Consider the following 14,781-nt stretch of genomic DNA (forward strand, 5'->3'; position numbering starts at 1 on the left):
TTCACAGGTGTTGCTGAAGGTGCTGTATCAGTACAAGGAAAAGCAGTACATGGCTCCTAGAGTTCTTCAGCAAACACTGAACTACATCAATCAAGGAGTGTCACATGCTGTGACCTGGAAGAATCTGAAGCCCCATATTCAAGTAAAACATTTTCTGGGAATAGCATCTAAATGACCAAATTACTATGTATAAGTCAGTTTGTTTATAAACTCTCTATCCCTACTAGAATTTAAGGTGTATGAGCTTGTATTATAAATTGTTTATTGAGCTTTCAGGTCTGCTCTGGGGAAGCACATCTTGTTACATTAGCATAGTTGAAATATTCATTTTCTCTGGATGAAACAAAAACATTTGCAATATTTAGGCCCCAGTCCTGCAAAGACTTCTACTTTAGGCTTGTGAATAGTCCCATTGATTTCAAGCATGTGTCTTTGCAGGATTGCAGCCCCACTAAAGGCTAAAACCCAGATTGGTTGATGCTCCTTATCGTGGACTTGGACGCTCTTTTAAAATGTAAAACATAGAGTGCATTTGTATTAGTATCATAATGGCTTAATACAATGGTGTGAACTAAGACATCCAAATGGAAACTGTTTTAAATAAGCCCTCACAATATAAATAAGATCCCAAAACAATCATGCAGTTTCATCAGCAGCCCTTTAGCATACTGAGCCTAATAGTTAAACTATTTGTATTCTTAATGGATCAAGAATTGTACATACAATGCAACACCACACAAGTTCAGAGTTAATGCCAGCAACAAAATTTATGCCACCTTTAGCAGCTCAATACTCCATTACCCAAAGCAAACACAATGGCTTGCATTGCATTGCAGGTCGTCCTTTAATTGGAAGCAGTTGGCTTTTATCTGTTATGACCGTATAATCCATCCCATATCTAAAATTGATGTAAGAGAAAATTTTAAATTTTTTCAATAGAAGAAAGCAAATGATGATTGATTTAATAGGTTACGTCCTTTTTTTGTAACACTTTAATTGCAGGGAATTATCCAAGATGTTATATTTCCACTGATGTGCTATACAGATGCTGATGAGGAGCTGTGGCAAGAAGACCCCTATGAATACATACGTATGAAGTTTGGTGAGAATTTTAAAATTTACATACACATTAATAAATATAATGCCAAACGAAGCCAGTATTTTAAGAAGTCCATTGTGAAAATAGAGGTAACTAGGGTTTTTTGTTTGTTTTTTTTGTTTAAGTGTAGTGCACTTTTCTTAAGTGAGGTAATAAATCAGTGCTTGTCAGCATGGCTACAGATACCTTAAATGCAGCTATCTTGGTTCTCACTGTAGGTGAACAACGTGTGTGTGTGTGAACACAAGATGTTTATATGGTGGTGCAATAACTTCTTCATAGCTGTAAAAGAGCTAAGTTTTAAAATTACAGAAGGTTGTTTAGATTGGCTAATGCTGTTTTTTGTTTTTCTTTAAAAATGCAGTTAAATTTAATTGTTAAAAGCATGTATGGCTTACATACAGTAGCTACTTTTCAGATGCTGATCTTTACCATGTGCCAAAATTTCTTATTACAAGGTCAAGTAATGCTTTACACAAGGCATAATTCGAAATAGATGTACCCATATAGAGACTAATATAGCCATGGAAGTTTTGGGTGTTCTGTTCATTTTTATGATGTTTTCCACTGGCTCTTCATTGTCTTTTGAAGTGTTCTAAAAGTCTTTGTAGCCTGTTCAAGAGGGGTGTGAAAGTGAAGGAATTGGACCTTCATGAAGGCTTTTTGATACACTTAGGACTTTAGGCTGCCTAGATCCCAATGGTATATTCTTTGCCCTATGGGCTAAACCCCAAAATGCAAACCATATGGCTATTGACAAGGGTTCTGAAAGCCTCTGAAGAAGGTTGAATAAGAAGAGAATTAAAGACCTAGTTTGTTTTCAGCTCTCCCAGTTTTGCCTCCTTATTACAACTAAAAAATATTTTCCCAGTGTAATTAGTATGTTAGATCTTTTGCAGATATAAGAGAAAGTCCTGGCCCTGGGGATCTTACAATTGCAAAAATTTGACATCATGCTGACAAAGGGTGGAATGTTTCTGTGCCAGAAAACTCAAGTCCTGTCTCATCTTGTCATTTCAAAGTTTAATTTTCTTATATGAGAGCTGCGTTGAAATGCTTGTAATATCAAGGCACAGCTGGGTGACATGTCTGAATACTGTTGCTCTTATTTTACATTAGATCCTTAATTTATTTTAACATTATGAACTGCATTAATGGACAAAAATTTATAGACTATTAAATTTATTTAATAGATGTGTTTGAAGACTTCATTTCTCCTACAACTGCTGCTCAGACATTGTTGTTTACAGCATGTAGTAAAAGAAAAGAGGTAAGCTGTTTAAGGATTAGCTTTGGACTAAACAAACCAAATAGTCTTATTTGATATTTTCTGCGCAACTTGCTGAGATATTTGAAACAAAAGATAAGAATCTATTAAGGTGGTTGTAAATCTTCCTGCTTAATACATAGGAACCATAATGTCACAATAATCCAATTGTTTTCTAGAAGTTTTTTTTGGTACTCATCTGTTGGTATGAATTTACTTCTTGAGGCTGGATAGCCATATTTGCTAATACACCCAGGAGTCATAAATCAACATGGTGTTTTAGCAATGGCATAAAACAATGCCTAAACCCAGTCTTTTGAAGAAAAAATGAAATACATTTTAACAATGAGAGTATTTTAGAGACCTGACAATGGTATTTTAGAAGACTGGCTGAACTATTTTTACTAACACAAAGCCCTTATCAAACTAGGTCCTGCAGAAGACCATGGGCTTTTGTTATCAGATCCTCACAGAGCCAAATGCTGATCCCCGTAAGAAAGATGGTGCTCTACATATGATTGGTTCTTTGGCTGAAATTCTCCTAAAAGTAAGTACTGATTTCTAGTGGGTTTTCTGGTTCTGTTTCCTTCTCCTTTTCTACCCATCCCCTCTACACCCAACCCAGTATTAGAATAGTCGAGATTAGCTCTCTAAATTTTTCAAATTTTGGTTTAGATGTCATGGTACAACTCTTCCATGGTGGAGCTTAATTATTTGGCTCTTGAACAGTTGCAGACTTCATTATACAAATCTCTTGCAAGAAGCTAGACTTCAGAAACATACACATATAGTTCTGGTGTGTTGACAACAAAGGAATGTGGATAACTGAATGACTCTCTGACAACATTCATTATAAATTATTTCATGAGACTTATTTTAGGTTCTTGGAACTGCTGTGCTGCCTTTTGATAAGCAGTAAATTGCTACATAGGTTCTTCAGTTCCACTTGATGATCAAATTCCTGGTTGTTCATGTCAGAAAATTTGTTTGATCAGAGAGAGCCTACTGATTTAGGCTTCATTTTCTTGTATAAAACTAGTTGTGTAACAGGTTTAGCAACCTTGTTTGCTTACGGTAGCAGAGGATGACGTGGAAGAAGCTGATTTCTCTTACTTTGGTTATAACTGATCCATCTTTTGAGGTGGTTGCCCTTTCATCCTTGTCATAGGTAGTTTGTCTTCGGTGTAAAATAGAGATAGAAACTGCAAAATAAAGAAGCCTTAGTGAGCCAAAGATAAGAGATTGTTTAAAAAAAAAACTGCACCATGAATCATTGCTCTTAATTGGTCTTGTTGGTTGTGATAGTGAATAGATAGCAAGCCATGCCACAAAGTGACAGACGGGCTAAGAAGGGTAAAAAGTCTGTTTTTCTTTTGTGGTATGTTAAGACATCACACTGTCTCCTTATTTACACTTTTATGTATAAAATAAGATTAACAATAACTCAGTTTTTTTCTCCCGCTTCTGGCTTTTATTTAAAAATACCAACTGATGTAATTGCCTTAATATTCTTGCAGAAGAAGATATACAAAGATCAGATGGAGTACATGTTGCAAAATCATGTGTTCCCTCTCTTCAGCAGTGAGCTGGGCTATATGAGAGCACGGGTAAGAATGTATAAGGTTTACTTTTATTCACTTGTTGATCTACAATTGAATAGCTTACAGTTTTTACTGAATTGTATCTTGCTCTAAATGGACAAACTATTTGCATCCCTCCTATAATAAAGTAAATTCAAGTTTTAATCATAAGTGTTAATTTCTTAAGATGTAGCAACATATAATTTTTTAAATGGCTGCAGTACTGTGTGCATAGTTTTTCCTCTGTGTCTGGTGGTATGGTCCATTTGCGTTTTGCATTTAGACCATACTGCTCACACAAAACCTGTGGCCAAAGATGAACTTGAGATCATAGTACTGGTCTAGTGATGTCTCAAAGACAAACCTACCACTGGCCAGCCTCCAAACTCTCAAACATCTTCATTTGTAAAAGTTCTTAGTATTTTAGTTAATAAATAACATCTGTAGTACTAATTAATTATTCATTATTTTCTTGGAGAACTGACAATCCACAAGTGTTGTTAAAATGACCACTTTCTGAAGTTGTTGGATGCATTTTTTTCACAGGCTTGCTGGGTCCTTCATTATTTCTGTGAAGTTAAATTTAAGAGTGACCAGAACCTCCAGACAGCCCTAGAACTCACAAGACGTTGTCTGATTGATGATAGGGAAATGCCTGTGAAAGTGGAAGCTGCCATAGCACTTCAGGTTTTGATCAGTAATCAAGAGAAAGGTACACTTTTTTTTTTTTGTTCAAGTTAGAGAAAACATCTCTGTAACATTTCTAAAGAAGACACAATTTAAGCAGAAAAGATATAATACACTATTTTCATGGGCTAAGCACTAATGTATTAGTATTGTAATTACCTTCTGGGAGATTCATTTTATATTACCATTTCTATTCATGGTAATTTGCCAGCTGTAGTTAGAACAAGTGGAGTGCTTGACATAAGTAATTTTTGGACAAGGAAACTTCTGTCGTGGCTCAGCAAGCTTAGAAAGAAACATAACCTGTAACATATAATTGCTGTATTGCTGAATTCCCAGCTGCTATTTGGAGTCTTGTAATAGTTATTTGTTAACAGTTTTTTGCTGTATACAAAATTTAATATGAAGTGTTTCATGTTTCATAGTACTTTGTTGATACACTTTGTCTCTCTGTTGGCTTTAGTTGTGTAAAAAATATATGTAGGCTATTACATGTCAAATATTTCAGTAGTATTAAAGTGTGAATTTCTGGTTTTCTTAAACTGATACAATGATTTTTATAACAAGAATGTAAGAATCAACATAATTGGTGTTTTATTTCTACTTACTTTGCAGCTAAGGAATATATTACACCATTCATTAGACCTGTCATGCAAGCTCTGCTTCATATTATAAGAGAGACTGAAAATGATGATCTTACCAATGTGATTCAGAAAATGATCTGTGAATATAGTGAAGAGGTTACTCCCATTGCAGTAGAAATGACCCAGCATTTGGTAAGCCTGTTTGGTCACTTCGCACGTGGGAAGTTTGTTCAACATGAGGGATTTTGTTCCTTATATTCAAGATGGTTTGTCATTTGCCAGCTGATTTTAGACCAGCCCATTTAAACCCGTTAATGCAGATGTTTCGCATACCTTGTGTTCAGAAGCTGTAAGCTGTTCTTAGCACAATAAGCAAATGTCTTCCATAGAGAAATAGTAATCCTGATTTTAGCCATGATAACCCTTCACAGCACACTTGAGAATCAGATTAGAGTAAAAAGTCTTACTGACCTCATTACTAAAGTTATTAAAACAGAAATTTAGAAGCAGTTTTTGGTAGTAAATTGTGGGTGCCAATAGTTAGATGTTTTAGGCTAAATTAGTTGCATCTGAAAATTTCCTGTTGTGTTCTTGGGACATCCACATAGCATAAGTTGTACCTGCAGTTTCATAAGTACAGAGGCCAGGTTGCTGCTGATCTCAAAATCAGGCCCTTTGTGTTTAGGTTTAATGGTTTATAATGAACTTCACTTTTCCGTTTCCTGTGAATTAGTAATATATGTGCAGTAATCCACTTTACCTATCTGGTACAAAACTACTAATTCTATTCTGTTTTTGAATCAGTCATCTTTGTTTTTGTAAACTGTTGAGTTAGCCCTGGGGTCTGTATTGTAAATGTTATTTCTTTATTTATAATTGCAAATCTACTTTATTCATATACAGATAAACCCTGATTATTCAAATGACTTTAGACAGAATTGAGAAATTTGGGATTTTGGAAAATGGGAATTTGGAAAAACAAAATTCTGATCTTGAGGGATATTTCAAATAGTTGGCATTCACCTGTACTGATTTTTTTAACACACGATATCTTAAAAGTTCAGTGTACAGAGTCTCAAACTTGTACAATAGTCTATCCCCCAAGCGTACCTTCTTTAATTAAACTACTTGAGTGACACACTTACCTGGGATTTTACTGTTACTGTGCAGGCAATGACATTTAACCAAGTCATTCAGACTGGACCAGATGAAGAAGGCAGTGATGACAAAGCAGTGACAGCAATGGGAATTTTGAATACCATTGATACACTCCTCAGTGTAGTTGAAGATCACAAAGAGGTAAGGAAAAACTCTTTCAAAGCAATTAAGTGCCCTAAGATGCTGGAAAATAGTTATTGTACATTGAATAAAAATCCAACAATATGCTTTCTGCCAATGTTTTAAAATCCTTTTAGTTAAAAATCTGTTAAGCTTATTTACACCTACACACACAGGTATAAAATCATAACTATGTTGCATGTACAATCTAGGAGCCATAACCATTTAAGATCTTGGACATTTTACACATTTCTGTAGCAGTCCAGATACTTGGATATAATTCTTGTGTACCAGCAGATAGAGGCAGTAACCACTAAAATTGAGTGATGTCATTTGTTCAGTTTGTCTGTAGCAAATGTAACAGTCTTGTCAGCTGTACTGACAAATGTCTGACTTGGTGCCGTCTACCCTTGGAGGAAAATAAATGCGTCAGTAATCAACTTACAATATTGTGTCCATTTCCTGCTGATGTATCAGTTTGCTGTCTGCCATGCAGCAAAGTATTGGAAAATCTGCATAAGGCCAAACTCAGTGTAGGGTTTTTTCTTTATTGACTTTGGCATGGTTGGCACTTAAAACTTACACCGGCATATCTGTCAGTCAAGGGTATGAAAAATATTCACCCCTGAAAGACATAGCTCTGCCGACCTAATCCCCATTCTAGACAGGGCTGACCTAGTTACTGCCTCTTGAGGAGGTGGATTACCTACGCTGATGGGCGAAGCCCTCCTGTCTGCATTAGTAGTGTGCACTAAAGCGCTCCAGCTATGCAGCTGTACTGCTGTGCCATTTTAAGTGTAGGCATTCCCTGACGTACCACAGTGGTGCAGCTGCATCTGTTCCACCCTGGTGTTTCTAGCATAGACATATCCTGCAGCTACACTAGGGGGCTCTGCTGGCATAACTCTGCCAGCATAGCCTCTGTAGTGTAGACACAGCCTTAGTCTGTGTTGTAAAATACTCCAGCAAAGATTGATGTAGCTACATTACTGAGTGTTATGCTACTACAGCTACTGACTTCTGATAAATGTTTTAATTCCATGGTGCCTAAACGGCTTGGTACTAAATATGTTCTTAAAGTTCCAGAGGTCTTGGTTAAGGAAGCATACTAAGGGTATGCCTATACTGCAATTAAAAACACACAGCTTGTCCATGCCAGCTGACTTGGGTTTGGGATAAGAGGCTGTTTAATTGTGCTGTAGATGTTCGTGCTTGGACTGGAGCCTGGATCATGGGAGGGTCCCAGAGCTCAGGCTACAGCCTGAGCCCAAATGTCTACATAGCCATTAAAAATCCCTGAGCTAAGTCAGCTGCCACAGGTGTCTAATTGCAGTGTAGATGTACCCTAAGACTTTTGTGTCAAAGCTCATAACATGATGCTGCCATATAACAAACCAAGGGACGTTCTGGTTTCTTAACTAGTTTACTGTTGTGTTATATGTATTCATTTATTATTTTTTTAATGGGGACTAAAAATGTTACTCAAAAACTAAATTAAAATAAGAGTAACAGTAAGTATAAGCAAAAACATACCTAAATGAGATTCCTCCAAGATCCAAAGAAGAATGGTGTTCCAGGAAAAAGATGGCATTAAAGAGAGGCTAACAGATCTTTAGCTATAATGGTGCAGTTATAATACATGTGGTATTCAAGAGATACGTAATCTTGTAATGTTTGTTAGAAGGTGACACTCTAGTAAAGGTACTTTACAGAATTTTATTTTAAAACTTATTTAAAACCAGTTTTTACATGTGCTTGAAACTCATTTAAACTTTCTCTTTCAGATTACGCAACAATTGGAAGGGATCTGTTTGCAAGTTATTGGAACAGTTTTACAGCAGCATGTTTTAGGTATGTGTCTCCTTGTTTGTGTCAATTATTTGCCTGTCATTAGCATTAAATTTAGTGCTAAAGTGCTACTTCCATTTTAGAATTCTATGAAGAGATCTTTTCCTTGGCTCACAGTCTGACATGTCAGCAAGTCTCTGCACAGATGTGGCAGCTTTTGCCTCTTGTTTTTGAAGTTTTTCAGCAGGATGGCTTTGATTACTTTACAGGTAAGAAATCCTAATAAAAAATGTCTTAAGATTAGTGGGTTTGATATATTTGTGTTGCGGCATAAATGAAATAAATCTCGATTGCAATTTAACCAATGTTCAGAACAGAGTTATATTTGCTGTACGTTATTTTGACCAAAATAGTTTTGCTCAAGCCATCTATATAACCAGGTTTGTCAGGTGACATCCTACTGTAGTATCCAACACCATGTTTAACTAGCTTACAATAAGCCTGAAAGCTACGTATTAACAGCTAGTGTTGTAAAAAATACACAGAACGGCTAATCGATTATTCTTATTTAATAGATATGATGCCTCTCTTGCATAATTATGTAACTGTCGATACAGACACGCTTCTGTCTGACACAAAATATCTTGAAATGATCTACAGTATGTGTAAAAAGGTAGGTAGACTCCTTCTGTCTAAAACTTACTGGCCTGTGTACAAAATGGAAAAAAAATTTTTGTAAAAATGTACTTCCTTTTACAACAATAGACTCTCAAACTGGAGACTTTTTTAAATTGTATCCTTCGGATATATGTTGTTTGGTATTTGCCGTGACTCTGCAAGGAACAGCAGCTGAAAAAAAGGAATTTACCAAGTCACTATCAGGGGTTTAGTTAAAGTAAACTCCCTCCTGCCCCCCAATAAGTTGTGCATCACATAAGAATATTAGAAATATGCACGGGCAATGGCTGGAGTCAGTCGTCATCGTCTTGTATTATTTGTATTACAACAGTGCCTAGAGTCCCATTTGAAATTGGAGCTTTATTATGCAAACATGTAGTAGGAGATTAAATCTAAATAGACAAGATAAATAACGTGGCAAGTGAAACAGGCACAGGGAGATGAAATTACTTGCCCAGGGCCACACGGCAGATTTGTGGTAGAGCTGGGGATAGAACCCTGGTCTCCTGGCTCCTGGTTCACCATCTTTTCCACTGGACTACACTGCCTCTCAACATTTTCTGTCCTTGGCATTTTAATCTTCTCAATATGTAGGGGTATATCGCATTCTTTGAAACCTTAGCCCTAGTTAGCCTAGGGAAATGCAAACCTTCTCAAATACAGTTCGTTTTCTCTTCAGGACTTGTGTATTGTATACGTGAGTCTTGTTATCTGAACTCTGCACCAAGCTGCTCTTTAGATTGAAGTGCTAACATTATTTCCTTTGGTTGAGTCTATGATTGGAAGTGTTTGAATTTTGTTGTGAATAACTTATCTGAAGAGTTATAGCCCTTTTTGTGTTTGTGAATTAGCTGCAAACAGGTTGATTTTTCATCTGTTTATTTTGTAATTGAGTAGTTCTTGCAAACAAACCATCTTAATTATTTGTGACCTGGTCATTGTCAGTTCTTACTACTTGTTTTCTATTAGTGCCATGTGGTTAGTCCTAGATTTTTATAGTATTTTCTGGTCCCTGGTTGGACAACAAAAATGTTATAAACAGGCTTTATAAAATTCTATGTGAATTGTTCAGATAACTATTCAGTGAATCTTTTGCACAAATAAACGTTTTCAAAATGGCTATAAGCACTTCTTATGCACGTACTCCTATAAACTTGTATACATACTAAGATTCAATATTTTTGCAGCACAAGTAGATGGTTGTTAGCTGCAATCATTTTTTTTGCTCCACTTACATATCTCCAGTTATGATCCTGAACCTTTGTTGAAGTTTATTCCCTTTTGTTTCTCTTCTTCACTGATGAAAGCTGGAAATGGCACTCTAGTTTTTATAGGACACTAGTATTTTAATAGAGATCTTAGTTGTACATTAACTTCTCAGAGAAAAACAGAATATCGAAAACATCTTTTATCCATAAGCAGAAAACTAACAGTAGTCTACTGTTTTTCAGGTCCTTACCGGAGTTGCAGGAGAAGATGCAGAATGCCATGCAGCAAAGCTATTGGAAGTCATCATTTTACAGTGCAAAGGGCGTGGCATTGATCAGGTTAGTTACATCTGCTTGCTATCTTAAAATCATGTGACAAAATCCACCATGTTTTAGTGAAACTAACAGTATCTGCTGAGATATCATACTGCAGTGCTAGGAGTATTATTAGGCAGCACTGGTAGAGCTAAAGAGCATACTTTGCCTCCAGAGGTAGAGTGCATCTGACAATCCAAAACACTTCCATGCATGAGGGAGCACAGTTTAAGAGCAGACTACGTCTTTTCGCTGTTGGATTAAATTCTGTAATGCACTTGAGTGCAAGGGAAAGATTTAATGGACCACATGGCAGCCCAGAATGAAGAAAGAGGGTGACGCCCGTAGCATCCCTTTTTGTACTGGCAAAAAAGCACCATCTGTAGGGACGCAATAATTTCTTCAGATTGTGTTTTAAAGAAAACCTAATCTGTGTTGAAATAATACTGCTAACCCTCTGCTTAGGGAAGCAGAGAAACTATTCTCACACTTCTGCTGGATATCTTGAGTTACATCCTGTAATGCTGTTCTCCAGTATTAATAACTGACATTACTACAGTAAAAAGTCAAAGGTGTGTTGTTTTTTTTTAACATGGGAAGTGACTAAGTCTGTTTTCTGGAGTTACTGATGATCATATTCTATTTACACCAGCTAGTTTTTTAAAAAACAAGATTACAGAATTATTGGGGAATTAAACATACACTTAAATATCTTTAGTATGGCTATCATGGGTAATATTACAAACCCAAGTACTACATATAGGTTTACTCACAGTTAATGATGTATTTCATTCGCGTTGGCTTGACTTCTACCACCAATTTAACACTGAGGTGTTAATATCCTTGGCGTTACTTACTGTTTTATTTCATCTATGTGTATGACCTCAGGTATATTTGTGCACCAGACTGCTAATTCAGCAGTGTTATGTACCATTCTGCAACTGTACCTATGAAATACTGTTGTTAAAATTATATATCTAATTATTCCATGTTGTGTATATAATTAACTCTTGCTTTTGGGGGGGGAAGGGTGTTAGAACCGTTATAAACTCAGTATTTTAATGGATCAATCTCTTCCAGTGTATACCTTTGTTTGTGGAAGCTGCATTAGAGAGATTGACCAGAGAGGTGAAAACAAGTGAACTGCGAACGATGTGCCTCCAGGTTGCCATAGCTGCTTTGTATTACAACCCTCATCTGTTATTAAATACCTTGGAAAATCTTCGTTTCCCCAATAACGTGGAGCCTGTCACTAATCACTTCATTACACAGTGGCTTAATGATGTAGACTGTTTCTTGGGGTAAGCTGCTCTCAGTTTGAAGACTGCCATGTGTAGTCTACCACCTATTTTCTATTTTTAGAAATTGGAAATAAGTAGATATAAAATGTTGTTGTTTTGTATTTTAGACTTCATGATAGAAAGATGTGTGTGCTGGGCTTGTGCGCTCTTATTGATCTGGAGCAAATACCACAGGTTTTAAATCAAGTTTCAGGACAGATCTTGCCAGCTTTTATCCTTTTATTTAATGGATTGAAAAGAGCATACGCTTGCCATGCAGAGCATGAAAATGACAGTGATGATGATGATGAAGCTGAAGAAGATGAGGAAACTGGTAAGGAAACCGAAACAGTACTGTTAAATTTCAATGTCTTGTGTCCCCTCCATGTCCGACAGTCTCTAGAGCATGGGGACGGCCAGCCCCTTCCTGTAATTCCCCACAGTCCTCTACCTCCACAGATAAAGCTAGTGCTGGGGCTTTGGAGCTTCTTTTTAGCCCTTTTATGGATCAGTTTGGCAATTTTCCTGACTGGAGCAGAAGTAAACTTTTTTTACGGATGAGATTCCTGGGCTGCTTCTCTCCAGAGTTGTCTTGGGCCGGCTCTTTTTATAGACATCCCCTGATTCCCAGGGGGTTATTGCTGGGACAGACCTTTCCCCCTTGCATCTATTTGAACCATGAGTGAGGGGCACAGAAAGAGAGCTGTAGGTGGACCTCTTGTTCCTCCACACTCCAGCTGTGCTACAGAGTGTCCCATGTTCTGGTGCTTTGAATCTGTATCTGAAACAGCACCTTCCTGCCTGTTCTAGCGTAATGTAACCTCCACCTCATCAGCTGTCTCCACTCTATCCAACAATCGTCCTTTCCAATCTCTCCGATCAGTCTTCCTCCTCTTCAGATCTCTTCTTTGTCTTTCTGCATGAAGTTCAAACTTTTGCAGAACTTTTGCCTGTGTCCACATCTATAGTCTCCATCACTTTCCACCTCTCCCCATGCTCCTGCCTGGACTTTTTAAATGCTAAATTCCTTGGGCTTAGGGACCATGTCTTGCTTAAATTTATGAAGTGTCATGCAAAATTTGCCATATAAGTGTATTTATTAATAACTAGTTTCTTGTGGCAGCAACATGTTCCTTTCCTACTGCTCAGAAGATAAGGAAAGGGACCACAAAGGAAAGTGTGACACTGGTAGAGGTGGAGAGGAGTGGCCCCTTTTGTGTGAAACCACATTTTTATTGATTCCATCACTGATCAGTATAACCAAAATCATACCTGAAGATAACAATTTGATTCTGAAGATAAAAATCTCATTGCTTTGTATGTAAAAGAGTCCTCTTCTGTGACATTCGCCTTACAGAGGAATTAGGGAGTGATGAAGATGATATTGATGAAGATGGACAAGAATACCTAGAGATTCTGGCAAAACAGGCAGGAGAAGATGGAGACGATGAGGACTGGGAAGAAGATGATGCTGAAGAGACTGCTCTGGAGGGCTATTCAACAATTATTGATGATGAAGACAACCCTGTTGATGAATATCAGATATTTAAAGCAATTTTTCAGAGTAAGAACTGTATTTCATCTGCTAGCTGACAGTTACATATTTTAATTCAATTTTAATTTGTTTTTGGAAAATTAAATGCATAATGGATTGTCATTTGGTGACAAATTATTAATTTTAGTTCCCTCCCTAGAGAGAGAAGTCAGTGTGGCTTACTGGGTGGGAGAAGGGAAGGTTGAAAGCAGTTAGAGAGATTAACATTTTTTGAGGCATTTTCATTGCTTTTTAGAACACTTGTATCTGTTTCTGAAATACCAATTTTAAGATTTCTTGTATTCTTAGTATTGTCTCTTCCTAAGGGAAGTCCAAGTCAAAATACAGGCTGCTTTCTGATTAAGGTGGCAGTGAGAAGAAGTTCTGAATGATGGAATAATCTAATGAGATGAATTGTCCTTTTTTTTCTTTGTAGCAATTCAGAATCGTAACCCCGTTTGGTACCAAGCTTTGACACATGGTCTTAATGAAGAACAAAGAAAACAGTTACAGGACATAGCAACTCTAGCAGATCAAAGGCGGGCAGCCCACGGTACCTTCCCATTCATACTTTATGGCATTTATTATTTTTTACTGTTTAAAAGTTGATATGCTCAGTGCTTCACAAGACATGCAACATGGACAGACCCTATCCAAAAAAACTTACATGTTAATAAGACATAAATAGAGTGTGTGGGTTGCAGTGGGAAGCCCAAAGGAGAGAGGATAATTAGTGTGTTTTGAATAGTTCAGCATTAACTTACAGCTTAATGTTTTAGCTTTTGATAATGTAACACTGTCAATATTTCTGCTTAAAATTGTTTACTGAATAGTGATCTCTCTCGAAATATATATTGGAGGTGGTTCAGACTTGCCCACAAGGTTCTAGGCCCTTCTGTACTTCTGCCTGTTTCTGTGCCTCCAGTGATCCAAATAGAGTAATGTCTCTGTTCCCACTATTGTAGTCTTAACTTCTAAAGCTGATTGGGAGAGTAGGCAGCAATAAGCACAACTTCCATGGCTTTGCTCTCCAAACAGGGACCACCTGCCACGCTCCTTTGTTTTGTTTTTTGTCTCCTCCCCCATCACAATGGAGCAGGCAAACAGAACAGGCTGAAGACCATGAGGTACGCAAAATACAAGGAGACCTCCCAGGAGTTGGAGGAGCAAAGTTCTGCCACAGTTGTTCTCTGCTCATGTAATCTCACTCTGCTGGGTGACAGGCCTTGGTCTATGTGGCTTGTTTGGGTCTGTGGATGCTTCTCCTCCCCCATAAAGCAGAGACTCTTTTAGAGTCTCCTCTGCAAGTATGGATCAGTCCTCTTCATCTCTTGGGACTCAGCAAGTTGGAATTTCATCTCCATGATCAAGGACTCTTTAGGAGGAAGTCCAAAACTCCAGGCCTCCCGTCCACTTAAGGGAAAGGATGTCCCATTGGAGGTTCATTCCAAAGTGGATAATCAAGTCACCTGGCAAGGAAACT

The 14,781-nt window shown here is 37.3% G+C and overlaps 1 protein-coding gene and 1 non-coding gene across 2 annotated transcripts in view; both read left to right on the plus strand.

Moving 5' to 3' along the window:
• Nucleotides 1-14,781, plus strand: part of IPO7 (importin 7) — a 46,137-nt gene that overhangs the window by 27,159 nt on the left and 4,197 nt on the right. The window contains exons 9-24 of the mRNA XM_077818396.1: nucleotides 8-142; nucleotides 1,003-1,102; nucleotides 2,293-2,369; nucleotides 2,797-2,913; nucleotides 3,884-3,973; nucleotides 4,493-4,658; nucleotides 5,249-5,409; nucleotides 6,388-6,516; nucleotides 8,280-8,346; nucleotides 8,427-8,552; nucleotides 8,859-8,956; nucleotides 10,413-10,508; nucleotides 11,565-11,785; nucleotides 11,893-12,098; nucleotides 13,122-13,328; nucleotides 13,735-13,851. Coding sequence (XP_077674522.1) covers nucleotides 8-142; nucleotides 1,003-1,102; nucleotides 2,293-2,369; nucleotides 2,797-2,913; nucleotides 3,884-3,973; nucleotides 4,493-4,658; nucleotides 5,249-5,409; nucleotides 6,388-6,516; nucleotides 8,280-8,346; nucleotides 8,427-8,552; nucleotides 8,859-8,956; nucleotides 10,413-10,508; nucleotides 11,565-11,785; nucleotides 11,893-12,098; nucleotides 13,122-13,328; nucleotides 13,735-13,851 — 2,113 coding nt within the window. The remainder of the gene's footprint in view (nucleotides 1-7; nucleotides 143-1,002; nucleotides 1,103-2,292; nucleotides 2,370-2,796; nucleotides 2,914-3,883; nucleotides 3,974-4,492; nucleotides 4,659-5,248; nucleotides 5,410-6,387; nucleotides 6,517-8,279; nucleotides 8,347-8,426; nucleotides 8,553-8,858; nucleotides 8,957-10,412; nucleotides 10,509-11,564; nucleotides 11,786-11,892; nucleotides 12,099-13,121; nucleotides 13,329-13,734; nucleotides 13,852-14,781) is intronic.
• Nucleotides 4,164-4,345, plus strand: LOC144267183 (small nucleolar RNA SNORA23). The gene has a single exon (XR_013346554.1). It is a non-coding gene; the product is annotated as a small nucleolar RNA SNORA23 (small nucleolar RNA).

The sequence above is a fragment of the Eretmochelys imbricata genome, chromosome 6, assembly GCF_965152235.1.
Source record: "Eretmochelys imbricata isolate rEreImb1 chromosome 6, rEreImb1.hap1, whole genome shotgun sequence".
NCBI classification, from domain to species: Eukaryota; Metazoa; Chordata; order Testudines; family Cheloniidae; genus Eretmochelys; species Eretmochelys imbricata.